Source organism: Plasmodium yoelii (genome assembly GCF_900002385.2).
Source record: "Plasmodium yoelii strain 17X genome assembly, chromosome: 10".
Classification (NCBI taxonomy): domain Eukaryota; phylum Apicomplexa; class Aconoidasida; order Haemosporida; family Plasmodiidae; genus Plasmodium; species Plasmodium yoelii.
In genome coordinates this window covers 658,929-676,878 of record NC_036182.2, presented here as the reverse complement: position 1 = coordinate 676,878, position 17,950 = coordinate 658,929, and the positions used below count along the sequence as shown (strand labels likewise).

Genomic DNA, 17,950 nt, shown 5'->3' with positions numbered 1-17,950 from the left:
TAAAACCTTTTTATAATTTGAAGAGTTTGCGTTTAAAAAAAAAATAAATAATAATGCGAATATATAAGAAGTGGTTATAATAATGCGAATATATAAGAAGTGGTTACAATAATGCGAATACATAAGAGGTGGTTACAATAATGCGAATACATAAGAGGTGGTTACAAGAGTGTAGTAAAATAAATATGTATCCACAAAGTACATGAAAAAATAACGAAACAAGTAAAATATCAGATAATAAATACACTAATTTTATTTTATCATTGGTTGAAATATTAAGGATAATATTTATAAAGAAGTTAAAATGTATTTATGCAAAAAAGTAGGATATATATATATATCATATTTTTGAAACTCATTTCATAAATAATCAATAAAAATATATGTATATGTCTAGATTTATAATACATATAAAAAATAAAAATATTATTACATGTGCATGCTTGTTACGCTTGTAAAATAGCCACAGATTTTTGTCTATATATAAAAATGCAGTTGCTGTAGTTATTTAATATTTATTAAGATATATGTATATATAATTGTGCGTTTTTATGGTCAACTTTTATATTTATTAGTAGACTCTCATTTTGCACAGACGTATGCATATTTTCAAATTTAACGTGTTTACACGTTTTATTAGGGCAATCGAATAATCTTATATTTATTTAAAAAAATTAAATTTACATGACTTGTTCATGCGATTGGATGTAGATTTTTTTAATGTAGCGATTTGAATGTAGATTTTTTTAATGTAGCGATTTGAATGTAGATTTTTTTCTTCGCCAATTTTGGCGATCGCCTTTTAAATCGTATTTTGCTTTTTTTTGTTTGGTTTATTAATATTATTTTTCCTATCGCTATTTTCACGGTTTTCGTTCTCATCTATTTGAAATGAATTTTTTTTATGCTTTTCTTTTATATCATGATTATGTATTATATTTTCATTTTCATTAACATAGGTATTATCTTGTGTAATTTCATTTTTTGTAGTTGTGTTTTCTTCATTTATAATTGGTCTTATTTCGCTAGCTTGTTCATATTCTGTATTAATATTCTGATTTGTTAATAAATTATTAGGTTTATTTTGTATATTTTCATTTATATCATCAATTTGGCTAGAATATTCATTTTTTTTTATAAATTCTTTATCTGGAATATTTTGTTCATTTTTTTTTTCGAGATGAATAGTGTGTGTGTAATTTTGTGCTTGATCTGTTTCTTCAATATTTCCGACATTTTGTATATATGGTGCATTAAGTGATTGTAATTTTTCGGGTATTATTAAATCATCTTTTTCATAAATATTATCTACATTTGTTTTATAATTGTTTGTATGTTTTAATTCGTTAATAGTATTAACTTCATATTGGTGTTGTACTAAAGGTATTGGTTCGTGAATAAGATTCTGTAAATTTGATATTTCATTTTCAAAAATTGTTTTAGAATTATTGTTATTATTACCATAAAAAGAATGTGATGTTAAACTATTTAATTTATCTGGTATTCTTTTATTGTGTGGAATTTGATCAGTTGGTTTTATTTTACTAAAATTATCAAATAAACTATATGAATTGTTAATGTGAAAATTTTTATTTATTTGTATATTGTGAGCATATAAAACTTCTTTCATTTCATAAATTTCTTTTCGTAAATCTTCAAATGCAGCTATATATGATTTCAAATCAGCTATTCCAGAATCTTTATTAATATTATTTTTTTGATTTAAACTATTTTCAGAATTTATTAAAAATTTTTTTTGAGATATTTCTAATATATATGAAAATAGACAAGTAGATAAAATAACGATAATAGAAATAATAATAAATAACATTATAATTTTAAATATATTTTTATTTTTGAATTGTTTTTTAAGTTGTATAATTTGTTTATTAGTTAATTTTGTTTTTATTTGATTATTATTTTTTATATTTATTTTATCATCTTTATTTTGTATATCTTGATAATATGGTAATATAATATTATATTTATATGAACATATATAATCTGTAATAGTGTTTATATAAGATGATATTTTATTATTTTTAAAAAAGTGTTTACTAAATTTTGTTTTATTAATATTTTCATTTTCATCATCTTCTTTAAATTTATTATCTGTTGTACTATCATTAAATAAATAATAATTTTTAACATTATTATATTTATGATAATTTTTTTTTCTTTGATAATTTTCAAAAATTATATTTTTTGTAATTTGATTATATTCTATATTATTTCCATCATTTTGTATATTATTTAAATTTGTTTCTTTTGAAAAAAATTGTTTATTTTCATTATTTTTATTCTCTTGAAAAATATGTATATCATTTTTTTTTCCAATATTTTCTATGTTTAACATTTCATTGTTAAGATCTTCAATTATTGTGTCTATTCCTTCACCATCCATAGTACTACTATCAAATTTTTCTTTTTTTAAAAAATTATTATTTATTTTTGTATTTCCATTTAACTTATCATTTTCAATATCTTCGTCTAAAATTATTACAGACACATTGGGTTTATTACTACTAATTGGATTCTCATTATTATCGGATATATTTTTTTTATGTATATCATCGTTATTTGTAAGTTTTATAAAATAGTGAATATTTTTATGACCATTATAACTTTTTTCAAAACATTCTTGAGAACAATAAAATACTTCTTTATTATGTTTTAAGCAAACAGGGCAGCATATATTAGCACCCGTGGTTATTCCGCATCCTGAACAGATCGTCATTTAGTTTGGGGAAAATGATCGAAAAGGTTGGAAAAGGTTGGAAAGGTTGGAAAGGTTGGAAAAGGTTGGAAAGGTTGGAAAGGTTGGAAAGGTTGGAAAGGTTGGAAAGGTTGGAAAATTTCGGAAAAATTTTGGAAAAAAATTGATACAAATGAATGAACAAAACTGATACAAATGAATGAGCAAATGAGAACGTATATTATATAATGTGTGCATATTTTTAGTTATTTTTTTGTGGAAAATAAATTATTCTTCCCCCTAAACTGTACTTAATTTTTGCGGCAAAATTGGGTATTATACATCATGTATATATGTATGCATATGTATATATATGTATATGATAAAATGTGAAAATGCATACTTGGCAATATACTTTATTTTTTGTGTACATATTATTATGCTTTGGTTTTTTTACTATACAAACTGCAAATATATTGTTTGTTCTTTAACAAAACAATGGAAAAAAAGTGGGAAAAAAAGTGGGAAAATTATGAAAAAATATATGAAAAAAAAGTGGAAAAAAAAGTGGGAAAAAAATGAAAAAAAATGGAAAAAAATATGAAAAAAAAAGTGGGAAAAAATATGTGAATTTCCACATATCTTGATAACCAAAAAATAAATAATTATAGACGTAAATTAATTTAACAAATTATAAACGAGGACATATTTTGGATTTACTATTGTGCGAAATTTTCACCATTCGAATAATTATTTTTGTACCTTTTTTTGTCACATTTATTTTACAATAGTAAGTGAAAAAATAGCTAAAAATATAAATAACAAACTTTTAATTAATGTTAAAAAAATATAAGTGCATATATAATTTATGAAAGATGGAAATAAAAAAGGATACAAATCGGGAATGGCCACAAAAGCTAGTTATCAAATAATTAATATCTCAACTTTTGCTTTTAACCATTGTAAAATAAGCGACAAAAAATGAACGATAAAAATGAACGATAAAAATGAACGATAAAAATTAACGATAAAAATTAACGATAAAAATGAACGATAAAAAATATAAGCAACTTATGCATGCGTAAGGATGATGGTGAAAAGGAATCTTTTCTACATTTGAATAAAAATGAAATGTTGTAAAAGCTAATTATATGTAGGGGCGTCCTAGTATTGCATTGTATGCATTGTATGTATTGTAAATTTGTGTGTTTTTTTTTTATTTTTTTTTATTTTTTTTTTTTTTTTTTTGTTTTTTTTTTTTTTTTTTTTTTTTTTTTTTTTTTTTTTTTTTTTTTTCCCAAATTAGCTGCTTCGCGCAATGACCGACTGCAACGCCTTTTGCAACACGCTTGTGTATTTGTTCATTGCCTTGAAAAAAAGCAAAAAGGTTCGTAATAAAAATGTGATAAAATGTGATAAAAATGTGATAAAATGACAGAGGAATTCCAAACATGTTTAGCTTTACCTGTATAATATCATCATCCGATTTCTCTCGCTCTTTTATGGTCAAATTAAGAGCATCTTTTATTTCTTCAATTTCATCAATAAATAAATTTTTAAAATTAATATCTTCATCCAAATCATAATTTAACAATTTTTCACTTTCATTTTTAAGAATTAATAAATCTTCATGTTTAAAAGATATTTCACTTTGTATTTTACTATTTATATATGCATCAATATTTTCAATTTTACCAAATAATATATTATCTCTTTTTTTTTTATTATGTACATATTTATTTATAACAATATGAAAATCAGAAATTTCTCTTTTTAAGCTTATTAGCTCAGTTTGTATTTTTGTTGGTAAATCAACTTTTATTTGTCCTGCACCTTTTTCTAATTCTTCACATTTTTTAATAATTTTATCTAGATCTAAAGATATATTTTCTATTTTTGTTGTTATTTTATTTAATACATTATTTATCATATCATTAGCACTTCTTTCAATTAATTGTTGTATATTTTTATTTTCTTCTATTCTTTTTTTAACCTCTGTATTTATATTTCTTTCAATTCTTAGAATATCATATTTTATATCTTGATAAAAATTATCTCCTTCCATTTTTTTATTTTCAAAAATTTCAAATATATAAATTTATATTTTTTTTTTTTTTTTTTTTTTTCGAAAATATCACTGTCTTTCATGTGTAATAATTTACTTAAACATGTACGTACGTACGTATGCAAAGTTGGGAATATATTTATTTTTTGATTTAAAAAATAAATCGATCATATATAATGTATATATATAACTAAATTGATAGACATATATTTTTCGAGATTGCAAAAAAAAAAAAAAAAAATATAATAAAAAAATATAATAAAAAAAAAGACGGAGTAGTGGATTCGTTGCATCCTTATTGCACAAATGTATGCTAATTTATTTTGACTTAAAATATGGCATACATTTATTTATAATTATTAAAAAAAAAAAAAAAAAAAATACATTTTTATGTACCTTTTGTTAAGTTAAAGAATTTCCCAAAAATTGCTACTTATTTATTTTTCCTTTAAATTGGGTATATATATTTAATTACATTTTTTTACAACACACATTTTAAGAAGAAAAAAATGTTAGCATACACGATGGCATGCAATCTTCATTTGGTACATTTTGTTGCCTCTTTATTTCCTCTTTTTTTAGTGGTGATATTGGAATGCGTTTCGATTTTCAAACCCTCATTTTGGTAATTAAAACGTATGATGAAACAAACTGTACGATGAAATAAACTGTACGATGAAACAAACTGCATGATGAAATTACTTTCCTTATTTTTGATCTTTTATTTGATCAATATACAGTTTTATAATTACATATTGTCTATATCCAACACAATTTGTTAAATTTGTGCAATTAAAAAAAATAAAAACTATAAGTTTTAAAAGTGTTTTACATTTATTTGGGTTTTAAAGATATATAATGGTTCATGTATGTAGAAAAAGGCCAAGTTTATATTAAAAAAAAAAAATACACACACTTTTAATTCATATATGGTTAAATTTAAAAATATATGTATATATATTATTGGTCTTTTTTTATAGTCTCAAAATAACAAAAACAATTATGTAACTAAATTTATAAACACATTTAACATTTTCAAAGATATAACAATGTTTCTTCGTCATATATTATCAAAAAAATAAAGTTAAAATTATAATTTAAATTATTTTTACATATTTAATTATATACAATAATAAGCTGATTTTTTTTGTCCATAATTTAGGATATAATATGGTAGAAATAAAAAATTTATATCTCTTCTGTATATTTTATATTATATATCTAATATACAATTATAAAAAAAAAAAAAAAAAAAAATTACAATAAATTAAATCGTTTTTTAATGGCTATTCGTTGTGATGAAAATTTATCATCGGGGGAAAATCGACAAGGATGGGCTGAAAATGTTACATTTCCATTGACAATATGCTAAATAAATGAAAAGTAAAATAATGTTATAGTATAATGAGGGAAAGAGATAGGATGAAATAAATTAGATTACAAAAGGTTACTATACATATTTATGATAAACATTTATAATTCAATGTAGCTATGAACAATATATAAAGTGAAAACATACAATTATATTACATAAATATATATTATATTTATATATATTTTTTTTTTTTTTTTTTTTTTTTTTTTTCTATACCTTGATAGTATAAACCCTTTTCCCATTTTCATCTAGATAATATCTTAGCGTATACATTTTGATTGAGATTATTTTTGAAGCTTGATAATTTTGAAGCTTGATAATTTTGAAACTTGATAATTTTGAAACTTTATGAATTATTTATTAAGGTAAAAAAAGGAAAATACATAAATCGTACTTTTCTATTTTTCATTTAACTAAATGATATGTTTTTGTTAAAATTGGTGGAAGCTTTTTATATTTTTTTAATTTTCAATATTTTTCAAAATTTTCAATATTTTTCAAAATTTTCAACATTTTCAACATTTTCAAAATTTTCAAAATTTTTCAACATTTTTTGGTAGTTGAAATTTAAATTAACAGAAAAAATACGAGGAATGTTTATCCAAATAATTTATATTATTGCATATTAGTTTACAAAAATTAATTGGCTTATTTTAAAAAAATTATTATTTATATTTTCTTACATAATTGGAATTTTTTTTTTTTTTTTTTTTTTTTTTTCTTCACATATACTTCCATTTTGTATTATTATTATAAGGACGATTTATTTATTATGGATATATTTTTTTTGGCACTTTTTCCTTAAAAAATATATAGATTGGTAAAATAAAATAAGTAGTAAAATAAAATAAGTAGTATAATAAAATAAGTAGTAAAATTATAATTTTATTTATATTATGCCTTGATAAACGTTTTTATTTTTTCTGATTATTTTGTTTTTTTTCATTTCACCGTTACTAAGAAATAAACATGAGTTATGGGGCAAAGTAATGCAAAACACATTTACACAATTTTTGATAAATCGAATCCAAAGAATTTTTATGAAACAGATTTTTATTCAGAACTATTATATTCCGATAATTGTCTCAAACAATGTGATTTTTATTTTGTTAACCATATTATCGATAATGTAGAAAATGTGACTTTATTTTTTAAATTTTTAATAACAACCCTGGAAAGAGTTTTGACAGGTTAAGACCAAACGCCATTCATCCACAAAAATGCACATGTACATGAGCATGTAGTGATGTGCTCGTAGTGATGTGCTCGTAGTGATATCCTCGTAGTGATGTGCTCGTAGTGATGTGCTCGTAGTGATGTGCTCGTAGTGATATACTCGTAGTGATATCCTCGTAGTGATATCCTCGTAGTGATATCCTCGTAGTGATATCCTCGTAGTGATGTGCTCGTAGTGATGTGCTCGTAGTGATGTGCGTTCTCGAGCGAGGGTCTACATTTTATTACAAAAGAAAAGGATACATATGTAGCTTTAAAATGAATATATTTTTTGCATACTTGGTGGTAACATAATTTTATCTATGTATTAATGATGTTAGCTAATTTATATAAATTTTTTTTTTATGTAAAAATTTGATTATTTTTCGATTTATAGGAGAAGATGATAAATATATTAATGATTGTAATGTGTGTATAAAAATATGTTTATGTATTTTTCCTGTAATTCAATATAATTATAAAAAAAAAGAAATATTTAATTTAATGTGGAAAGAAAATAATTTCGAAAAATTAGTATGTACAAATTATGTTTGTAACAATATTTTGATATTACATATTTTTAATTTTTTATTAATAATACTTTTTACTGAAAATATAAGTATTAATAGTAGAAATAAGAATGGTCAAAATAATTATGAACATAGAAATAATATTGTACTAGCCAAAAATACTATTGATATATATAAACTTTGGCTAGTCAAATTAGTAACATATGAAGACAATGTTGAAACTTCAAATATTATTACAACTAATAATAAAAATACAATTTTTACAAATTCGATAAATGAATATAATATAAATAATAAATTAAATGATGAAAATAAAAATAAGGAATTTTCTGAAAATAAACAAACTCAAAATGATGACGATAATGACGAAATGAATAAAACTGAGGGATGGTCAAATAAAAATAATACATTGGGTAATGATAATAATAAGTACATATTTACAAACGATATAAAATGTGTTGAATATTGTCAAGTTAATGATAGAAATGATAATGAAAAAGATAATATAAAATATAATAACAGTATTGATCTAAATTTAATTAATAATAGAATAAATATATTAAAGTGTTTATTAATACTTTTAAGTTCATATATGTATAATAATAATAATAATTATTTAGAAGAAAAAAATATGTATTTATATCTTTTTACTAGTGGGGATATATATTTTAGTTCCAATTTTTTTATTTCATTATTAAGTGTAATTTATGATAATGAATTTAATTATTTCAGTTTTTATTTTTATAATGATACATATCTAGAATTTTATAATTTATGTATTCATATTTTAAATATATTAATCAATTTTAATCCATTTGTTTTACAAAATAATAAAAAAGTACATTATATAAGTAGCGCCTTAGACTATTTTTTTTCGGTCAAAAAAGTTGCTAGTAAGCCCAAAAGGGAAGCAATAAATGGAGAGGTAGCGAAAAATAGAGAAGACACTGGTAAAAATTCTGACCAAGCTAGCGCTAGCCAATTAAAGAGTTACTCTCATTTTGATTCAATTATATGCAGCTACTCTTCTGAAGAATCGTATGACTCTTCTGAAGAAAATAGTAGTAAAAAATATAAAGGTAAAGAAGCTATTTGTAATATAAAACGAGCTTTAAAAATAAAGAGGAATTATTTATCAATAAGTGGAGATAAAAATAATAGTGTAAATAATGATGATAATGATTATTATGAGTATATAAAAAATAGTAAAAAAATAAAATATTTACAAACAAGAAATATATTTTTAGTTATGTTACGAAATTTGGAACTAAATTCAATAAAATATATTTATAAAGGTGTTTTAAATATGCTAATAAGTTATAAATTATACTTTGAAAATTATGAAGAAGATATATTTTATATAAATAATTATTTATGCTTATTTTGGAATCTTATGGATAATAATAAGTTACTTGTAAATTATGTGAAAAATCATAATAGTAGTGTGTTTTTATTTTATATATTATATATATTAATATGTTTTAATAATAAAAGAAAGAAAGAAATGCAGCTATTTTCTGATATAAAAAAAAATGAACCACTAAATGGAGGTAGTCGAAGTTTTAATAATAATGGAAATGATGTAAAAGCTGAAAACTTAAATAATGAAAAAAATTTTTATAACAATGAAAAATTTAATATATCAAAAAAATGTGATGAATTTAATATTCGTAAAATTGATGGGTTAATATATATATGCTTATTTATAATATTAAAATTATCATCAAGTTCAATTGTGTGTAAAAATTTAAATCAAAAATATAACCAAAAAATAAAAATAAATTCCCTTATAAAAAATGTGTACCAATTTGAAACATATGTTGATTTTTTAATATATGCTTTATGTTTGTTAATTAATGATAATATATATTTTTTAAAGTTTGAACGAATTATAGATATGTCTATTATTATACTTACAAATATAAGTGTTTATATAAAATCAATGAGTATATATTCCTGTGAATGTATAATTAATATTTTGAAAAAAATATTAAAAAAAGAATGGATATTATCTTCACAACATCATCATTATGCATTATTTCTTTTGCTGGATTTTATCAATAATATTTTATCTCACAATTTAAGTGATAATTATAATCTTGTTTATACCATTATAAAAAATAGAGATGTTTTTATTTCCATTAATAATTTGGATGTTTCCCTAAAAGATTGTTTTATTTCTACTCCAAATTTAGACAAAGGTATGTTTTGCCTTAAACTGTGTGTACTGAGATTATTATTGCTATTCATAATTTCACTATTTATTTTTTTTTCGCTTATTCATTAGATTATTGGGTGCCCACCGAAAGTTGGCTATCCAATTGGAAAAATAAACTTCCTCTTCATTTCGTTAACGCCATAATTTACGATTTGGCTAGTATGGTAAGAATTTTTTTCGTTATTTTTTCGATTTTTCGTCATTTTTACCTTAATTGTTCATATTTTTTCGCATTTTTTTGTGTGCAATTTTTTTTTTGTTGTTTTTTTGTGTGCAATTTTTTTTGTTATTTTTTTTTGTTGTTTTATTTTTTTATTTTTTTTTGTTCAGATTGAAGAAGAGTGCGACAAAAAGGAAATATTGGATCATAATGAAGTTGTAAATTTAATAAAAACCGAATGCTCAATAATAAAAAATGAGAAAATACCGTTTATCATAAGAAAATATGAAAAAAATATTTTCCTGTCTAAATGGGTTACAAATTATATATATTTTTTATTATTTTTCCATTTTTATAAACAAAATATTTTTATAAATAATGGAATTAAGTTTATATTTTAATTAGAAACTGATCAGTTATATTATATGTATATATTATCAAAAATAATGCGCATCTGCATTATTGATATGTTTAAAAATAAAACAGTTCATATACTTTTTTTTATGTATTTACGAAAATCGTAATATTTTTTTTTATGTAAATAATTTGGAACAAATATACTAACATTTATATATGCATATTTTGGATAATATTATATTATATAATTTAGAAAGGAAAATATTTCCTTACAAATGCGAAATGTGTAAGGTCGTTTTGGACACATTAATGAAAATATACAAAATAATAATATCTAGTTTGTGGTTAATATATTTTTAGCATACGTTTATTTTTGGAAATAAAGTATAACAAATTTTTAGAACAAAAGAAGGGTGGGGCCATTGAAATGAGTTTCTTTCTGCTCGTTGATACATTTTGTATTCTCATTTTGTATTCTCCCTTTGCATTCTCCCTTTGTATCCTCATTTTGCATTCTCCCTTTGTATTCTCATTTTGTATTCTCCCTTTGTATTCTCATTTTGCATTCTCAATTTTGTTGGCTACCCAACAAATGAACTTAGTTTTCTCTCGAGGGTTTAAATTCTTCATTAATAATTTCATTCATTCTTTTATTTACATAATAGACAAAATATAATAATAAATAAATATGGTCCGTATTAAATTTGTTAAGGAATTTCTTTTTATATAATTTCAAGTTACACAAAATAAGGATCGGATTTATACATTTTTTTTTTTTTATAATATTAGTTTGTACAAAACTATTTATATATAGCATATTATTTTTTTCCTTTAAAATGTCTACCAAATGAGTTGGTGGAGATGTGGCATCATCGTTTGGTTCATTTGGTTCGTTTGGTTCATTTGGTTCATTTGGTTCGTTTGGTTCGTTTGGTTCATTTGGTTCGTTTGGTTCGTTTGGTTCATTTGGTTCGTTTGGTTCGTTTGGTTCATTTTCCTCATTTTTTTCGTTTTCCTCATTTTTTTCGTTTTCCTCATTTTTTTCGTTTTCCTCATTTTTTTCGTTTTCCTCATTTTTTTCGTTTTCCTCATTTTTTTCGTTTTCCTCATTTTTTTCGTTTTCCTCATTTTTTTCGTTTTCCTCATTTTTTTCGTTTTCCTCATTTTCCTCGTTAAATATGCTTATAAAAACGTGGTCCATATCTTTGCTTACTGTATTAATAATAGTATCGTAATAATTTTTTGTTTTTGGTTTTATATATTTTACAATGGAATGTATTAATGTTGTTATTTTTTCATTATAACGTTTTTTTTTGTATTTTTTTTGTATTTGATATAAATAGTGAGAATATTTTTCATTTTTTTTAGTTTTTATTTCTTTTAAAGTATCTATATTTATTTTATTTTTATTTTGAATTTGTTCTTTAATTGTTTTACATATTCTGTCTTTTTTTTTCCATTTTGTATATTCCGAATTTAGTGATAAGGCTCTTTTTCGTTTTTCCATTTTAGAAGAAATTTGTTTTTTTCCATTTTTTTTTCCATTTTTTTTGCATATGATGTTATGATCACTTTGGTATGTGTGACCATTCGTTATTATGCATTTATTTTGTCTTTTTCTCATTTTTTTATTTTTGATTCTTTTTTGAAATTCTGTATCTTTTACTTGACATTCTTCTGTAGATGTACATTTTTTTAGGTTTTTGTTTATAGAATTTTTTTCGTTGTTTAAGCTACTAATTGAGGATTCAGAAAATTGTTCATTTATTTCTCCATCTACATCTGTTGATATATTATCTGATATTATAAAATCGTCAGATGGGATATTTAATTTAATGGTAATACCCCATAAAAGGAGCAATAAATGTGTTAATATGTTTTTCCTTTTTTCATCATCATCATCATTATTTTCATTTTCATTTTTTTTTTCATTATTTTCATTTTTTTTTTTTTCATTTTGGTTACTCATCGAATTGTTGGCATCGGGGTTTATAGATGGTTCGTCTTTTTCTTCAGCTGAAATTTTATTTTGATTAATATTTAAATTATTTTCTAATATTGTTTGTGTAATTGACATATCTGTTTTTGATAATTTAGAAGAGGTACTAGATGATGAGTAAAAACGAGATAAAGAATTTATGTAGAGATAGAAATTGTCAGAATAATTTATTTTATTGTGATTTGTTTGGAGAGTATCAAAAAAAATTGCAGAATTAATTTCATTTTTTATAATTTTAGAGATAAATAAAAATATGTCTATCAAAAAATGTATTAAAAAATTTTTTATGAAAGATATAACAAAATGGAAATTTTTCATGATTTTTTTTCTTTTTTCAAATTTTTTAAATCCTATTATAATATCATTTTTATATAAATAATTATTTAATGGTAAATTAGAAACTATAAATTTCCATAATTCATTAAATGTTATGCTATTAGTATCCGAACAATAAAAAGATGAATATAAATGAAAAATATAATAAAAACGATTATAATTATATTGATTAACTAATGAATAATTTAAATATAAATTTTTATCTATAAAAAATATTAAAGGTATAATATCTTTATCTGTTATTGTATGATTTATTTTTTTAAATTCATTAAAAAGTGGTTCTATTTTAGATTTTTGTTTTATTATAAATCTTCTTCCATCTTCTTCTTTTATCCATTTATTAAGTAATGTGTATATTTTTTTTTCAAAATCACAACTTTCTTTTTTTTCAATTTTATTTATTATTTCATTAAAACTGTTTAAATTTGTAGAATCTATTTCTGTTGTTTCGTTATTTTGTTTTTTTTTCAATTCCGTTGTCTTTTTTTCAAATTGGGCATTAACACTTTTCCTGTTTTTCATATCTAACGAAATGGTAAATGAATTACGATGTGTATCAATTTCGAACTTATTATCTTGTTCTACATCTGTTAATTTAAATAAATTTTGAGAATTATTTTTTCTCAATTTTATATGTTTTTCATAATATGCATTATATAAAGATATATCATCTTGAGATAATAAATTTTTTTTACGATAAATATTTTTTAATATTTCTTTTTTTTCTTCTTTTTCTTTTAATTTATTTTTATATTCTAATATATCATATTTACTATAAAAATTTTGTATTTCTTTTTCAAAATGTGTTTCTTCTGTTTTAGAATTTGAATTTTCAAAAAAAATTGTATTATTATAATTTCCACTAATAGTATCATCATTCATATTATTATTTATATTATTATTTATATTATTATTTATCTTATTAATTAATATACTATTTTGGTTTTCTAATAAATTATTGTCTATTTTAATATCAAATTGATTATCGTTATCTAAGATATCCGATTCAGAATAAATATCATTACTTAAACGTATAATATATTGAGAGAATAACAAAATTGGATTCAGATTTTTAATTATATTGCTATAACTGTCATCATGTTTGTGTTCTATTAATTTAGATATATATAAAACGAATGAATCAAAAGTTTTTTTTAAAACAGGAAATATATTACAATACATATATGTATCTATGTTATTTTTTTCAGAATCATCAAAAGAATTATTTAATATTATATCATACAAATTTGAAAATTTTTCTAACTCTTTTTGTTCTAATATATTCATATAACTTCTATAAAAGTATATAACCTTTTTTGATTTATCTATATATTTTTTTTTTAGCATATTATTTGTTTCGCCATTTTTATATATTTCACCATTTTTATATATTTCGCCATTTTTATTTGTTTCGCCATTTTTATTTGTTTCGCCATTTTTATTTTTTATTTCAAAATCTGGGGATCCCAGTAATGTGTTTAACATATTCCGAATAATGTCTAACTTTTTGTTTTCATTCATCATTTTTAAATATTAGATATTTCATGAGCTTAAAATTGCCACACTTCCAATCATATATACTATAATGATATGAACACGTATGCGTATTTTATTATTTTGTTCATTCCCATAGACAATAGTGCATGTGAAGTATTCTACTTTTATTTTTTTACTCTCCTTTTTTTTAAAAAAGGGAAAAAAAATAAATATATGTAAATTATTAATTTTTCATTTCAAGAAATTTGTGCTATTGTGCTATGCGAGGACTTAAGATATGTGTACATGCCGTACTTTCGAATTTTTATTTTTTTATTATTTTATTTTTTTATTATTTATTATTTATTATTTATTATTTTATTATTTTATTTTTTAACTCAATTTTTGCAGTGTGCAAAATAGGAGAGAAGAATAACTACTGATAGACATATATTAATACTTTTTATGTATATAAATATATCATTAATTTTTACATGTGAATATTATTATTTTTTTTCTAATTAAGCATTCTACATGAATTATTTTATGTATGATATAACATGTGTGTGTATTTTTTTTTTTTTTTTTTTTTTTTAAGAAAATATTCTATACACTTTATAAGTTTTATGTGTTATTTTAACTACATTAGAATATACCAATAAAGCTATAATTTTTTTGTCCAAAACAAATTTGAAAAAAATAAAGTAGTTATATATTTGTACAATTTGATCTCTTATTAAGTGGTGTTATAATTGAAAAGATTTCCAGAAAAAACAAAATACTAATAAATTCGAAAACCATGGTAAAATAGAACTATGACTAATTTTAATGATATTACAATAATATTTTAGAGAGAAAAAAAAAAAAAAATAATTTTATTGTTTTAAGAAATGTGTTTTAAAATTCTTCTTCTCATTCCTTACAATTCCAAAAATAAAAAAAGGAAAATAGTAATTATTAATTCGTTTTTTTTTTTTTTTTCATTTTTTCGAGTTAAAAATGTATGTAAATAATTTTTTAATATATGATTAAAATAGATAGTGGGTGTGGTTATTTTTACTTTTTTTCAACTTGATATATTTTTAATTTTTTTTGAAAAAAATATAATAACGTTTCATTCATCTTGTATATGATATCATGTTCGTATATTTTTGTGTGTATATATTTTTCCCATGTTATTTGTATAATTTTTTTTAACTAATTATATTTTAAAATTATTTCTTTGGAGCTTATTTAATAAATTTTTCTAAATGTAATTTGTTAAGGTTTTTATTTTTTATTGGGGTATGGAAATATTTAAAAAAGCACAAAAAATAATTCATATCCTTACAATATTATTTTAAATATTACCATTTCAAGTGTTACCATTTTTAAATTATTGTTAAATTGTTAGCAATATTACTAAGCATGTTAAAATGTAATACTACTACTACTACTACTACTATAGTATACACATTACTCGACACCAAAATTAGATTTCCAAAACAAATTTTGATTACTCTCATATAATTATAATGTGAAAAAAAGTCTTAAATATATATAACATAAATATATGCACGTTTTCATGAATGAAATCGAAGGCCGATGGTTTTCTATGCAGAATAAAATACCGTTATTGGGTGCATAAAATAAAATAGTATATACACGTTTATGTACAATATTAAGTTAAAATGAAAAAACAGGGTAATAACATGAACAACTTTAATGATATAAATAATAAAAATGATGAATCACAATCCAATTATATAAATGCCAATGTAGAAAATTCAAAATATTGGCAGTATAACACAATCTTGCTTTATAATTTAATTATGGTATATAATTGTGAATGGCCATCTCTCTTTGTTGAATGGATGCCAAACGTTTATAAGTATGAAATATAACATGTACAGCAATATATTTCTATGTAGCTATATTTATTTATGTGTGTGTGTGTGCATGTAAATACATGTAGCCCCGTATGTGTAATCGAATTGGCTACTTGATTGTTTTCTCATTTTTATTCCTTTCATCATCTTTTTTTTTCACGTAGACGAAACCAGGATTATTATTCTCAAGATTTAATACTAGGAACGTATAGCACTGAAAAAAATAACTACATACTCGTTTTAGAAGTAATACATAATTCAAATTGAGTAACATTACAAATATGTATCAATGTAATATATTTTTTTTTTTTTTATAATGGCTAGCCAAATAGCTATTTTTTTTTTTTTTTTTTTTTTTTTTTTTTTCACTTTGTTAGGTGAGTTTACCAAGCGAAGAGTTATCTCAATCAAATTTTTATTATGACAAAATTTGTGATTTTAGACATAATTCATCTAATGATACAAATAATAAATTTAAGATAAAAAAAAAAATATATCATGAATGTGAAATAAATAAAATAAGTTATAATCCAGAAAAATCAGATATTATAGCATGTTTTTCATCCAGTGGAAATATACACATTTTAAATTTAAATGATTATGAATATGATGAAACAGAATTAAAGAATAATAATGTGTGCAATTTTGATTATACTTTAAAAGCTCATTCAGGTGAAGGATGGGGATTAAAATGGGATAAAGAAACAAAATTAATATCATCGTGTGCAGATGATTCTTATTTATGTATATGGGATATAAATTCTAGTAGTATATCAAAAGATAATATTAGTGTAAAACTTGATACAGTTACAAATTCATCGCTAGATAATGTTAATAATAATTCTTCTAAAGGAATAATAAATCCTGTTATCAAATTTTTTAATAATAATATTCCATTGGAAGATTGTTGTTGGCGTGGTCAAAATATATTAACAGTAACAGATGATGGCCAATTACATATATATGATATTCGAATTAAAAATGCAATAAATTCAATAAAGGTTACAAGTCATACATTAAATTCAGTTGATGTTAATCCACACAATAATAATCTATTTGCAACAGGGGGTACAAATAAAGAAATCGATTTATGGGATATTCGTTATACTAATAAATCATTACATCGAATTATTTCTCAAAAAGAAAATATAATAAAATTGCAATGGGATAAGCATCAGCCAGGAATATTATCATCATCATCTAGCGATAAATATATTTATTTTTTTGATACAAATAAAATCGGAATAGAACAAACTTATGAGGAATCCCAGGACGGGCCACCAGAACTCATATTTATTCACGGTGGACACTCCTCGAATGTATTAGATTTTTCCCTCAATTCATCTTATTCAATGGTATAAAATATAGTGCACAAATGTGTCGCCACTCATATTATTTTACTATTTTATTATTTTATTTTTTTTTTTTTTTATTTTTTATTTTTTATTTTTTATTTTTTTTTTTACAATACAGATGATTTCTTCGATCAGCGAAGATAATTCTCTTCACATTTGGCAACCGTCACGACAAGCCTATGAGGATGAGTCAGATAGCCATGAGGATACAGAAGTTGAATAGGTTTGTGAAATAATAATAGTGTATATTTAGTAATTTTTTTTTTTTCCCTTAATATTGTATATAGCTTTCTACAGACAC

At 21.7% G+C, this 17,950-nt stretch overlaps 6 protein-coding genes across 6 annotated transcripts; 2 read left to right on the top strand and 4 right to left on the bottom strand.

The window, feature by feature from the left end:
• Positions 1-802: 802 nt before the first annotated feature.
• On the bottom strand, positions 803-2,737 carry PY17X_1013600 (HP12 protein homolog, putative; the record flags this gene model as incomplete). Its single annotated transcript, XM_720319.1, has 1 exon — positions 803-2,737. One exon carries the CDS (start codon positions 2,735-2,737, stop codon positions 803-805), a length of 1,935 nt encoding a protein of 644 aa, XP_725412.1.
• Positions 2,738-3,997: 1,260 nt separating this feature from the next.
• On the bottom strand, positions 3,998-4,760 carry PY17X_1013500 (SF-assemblin, putative; the record flags this gene model as incomplete). The annotated part of the gene is made up of 2 exons (XM_720318.1): positions 3,998-4,063; positions 4,161-4,760. 2 exons carry the CDS (start codon positions 4,758-4,760, stop codon positions 3,998-4,000), a joined length of 666 nt encoding a protein of 221 aa, XP_725411.1.
• Positions 4,761-6,017: 1,257 nt separating this feature from the next.
• On the bottom strand, positions 6,018-6,408 carry PY17X_1013400 (uncharacterized protein; the record flags this gene model as incomplete). The annotated part of the gene is made up of 2 exons (XM_720605.2): positions 6,018-6,128; positions 6,352-6,408. 2 exons carry the CDS (start codon positions 6,406-6,408, stop codon positions 6,018-6,020), a joined length of 168 nt encoding a protein of 55 aa, XP_725698.2.
• A 703-nt stretch (positions 6,409-7,111) lies between these two features.
• Positions 7,112-10,659, top strand: PY17X_1013300 (HID1 domain-containing protein, putative; the record flags this gene model as incomplete). Its single annotated transcript, XM_022956210.1, has 4 exons — positions 7,112-7,325; positions 7,748-10,081; positions 10,168-10,262; positions 10,429-10,659. 4 exons carry the CDS (start codon positions 7,112-7,114, stop codon positions 10,657-10,659), a joined length of 2,874 nt encoding a protein of 957 aa, XP_022813284.1.
• Positions 10,660-11,213: 554 nt separating this feature from the next.
• Positions 11,214-14,474, bottom strand: PY17X_1013200 (conserved Plasmodium protein, unknown function; the record flags this gene model as incomplete). Its single annotated transcript, XM_720602.3, has 1 exon — positions 11,214-14,474. The coding sequence occupies one exon, from the start codon at positions 14,472-14,474 to the stop codon at positions 11,214-11,216; it is 3,261 nt and encodes a 1,086-aa protein (XP_725695.3).
• A 1,622-nt stretch (positions 14,475-16,096) lies between these two features.
• On the top strand, positions 16,097-17,872 carry PY17X_1013100 (uncharacterized protein; the record flags this gene model as incomplete). Its single annotated transcript, XM_721079.2, has 4 exons — positions 16,097-16,296; positions 16,459-16,540; positions 16,672-17,649; positions 17,768-17,872. The coding sequence occupies 4 exons, from the start codon at positions 16,097-16,099 to the stop codon at positions 17,870-17,872; spliced, it is 1,365 nt and encodes a 454-aa protein (XP_726172.2).
• Between the last annotated feature and the right edge of the window lie 78 nt (positions 17,873-17,950).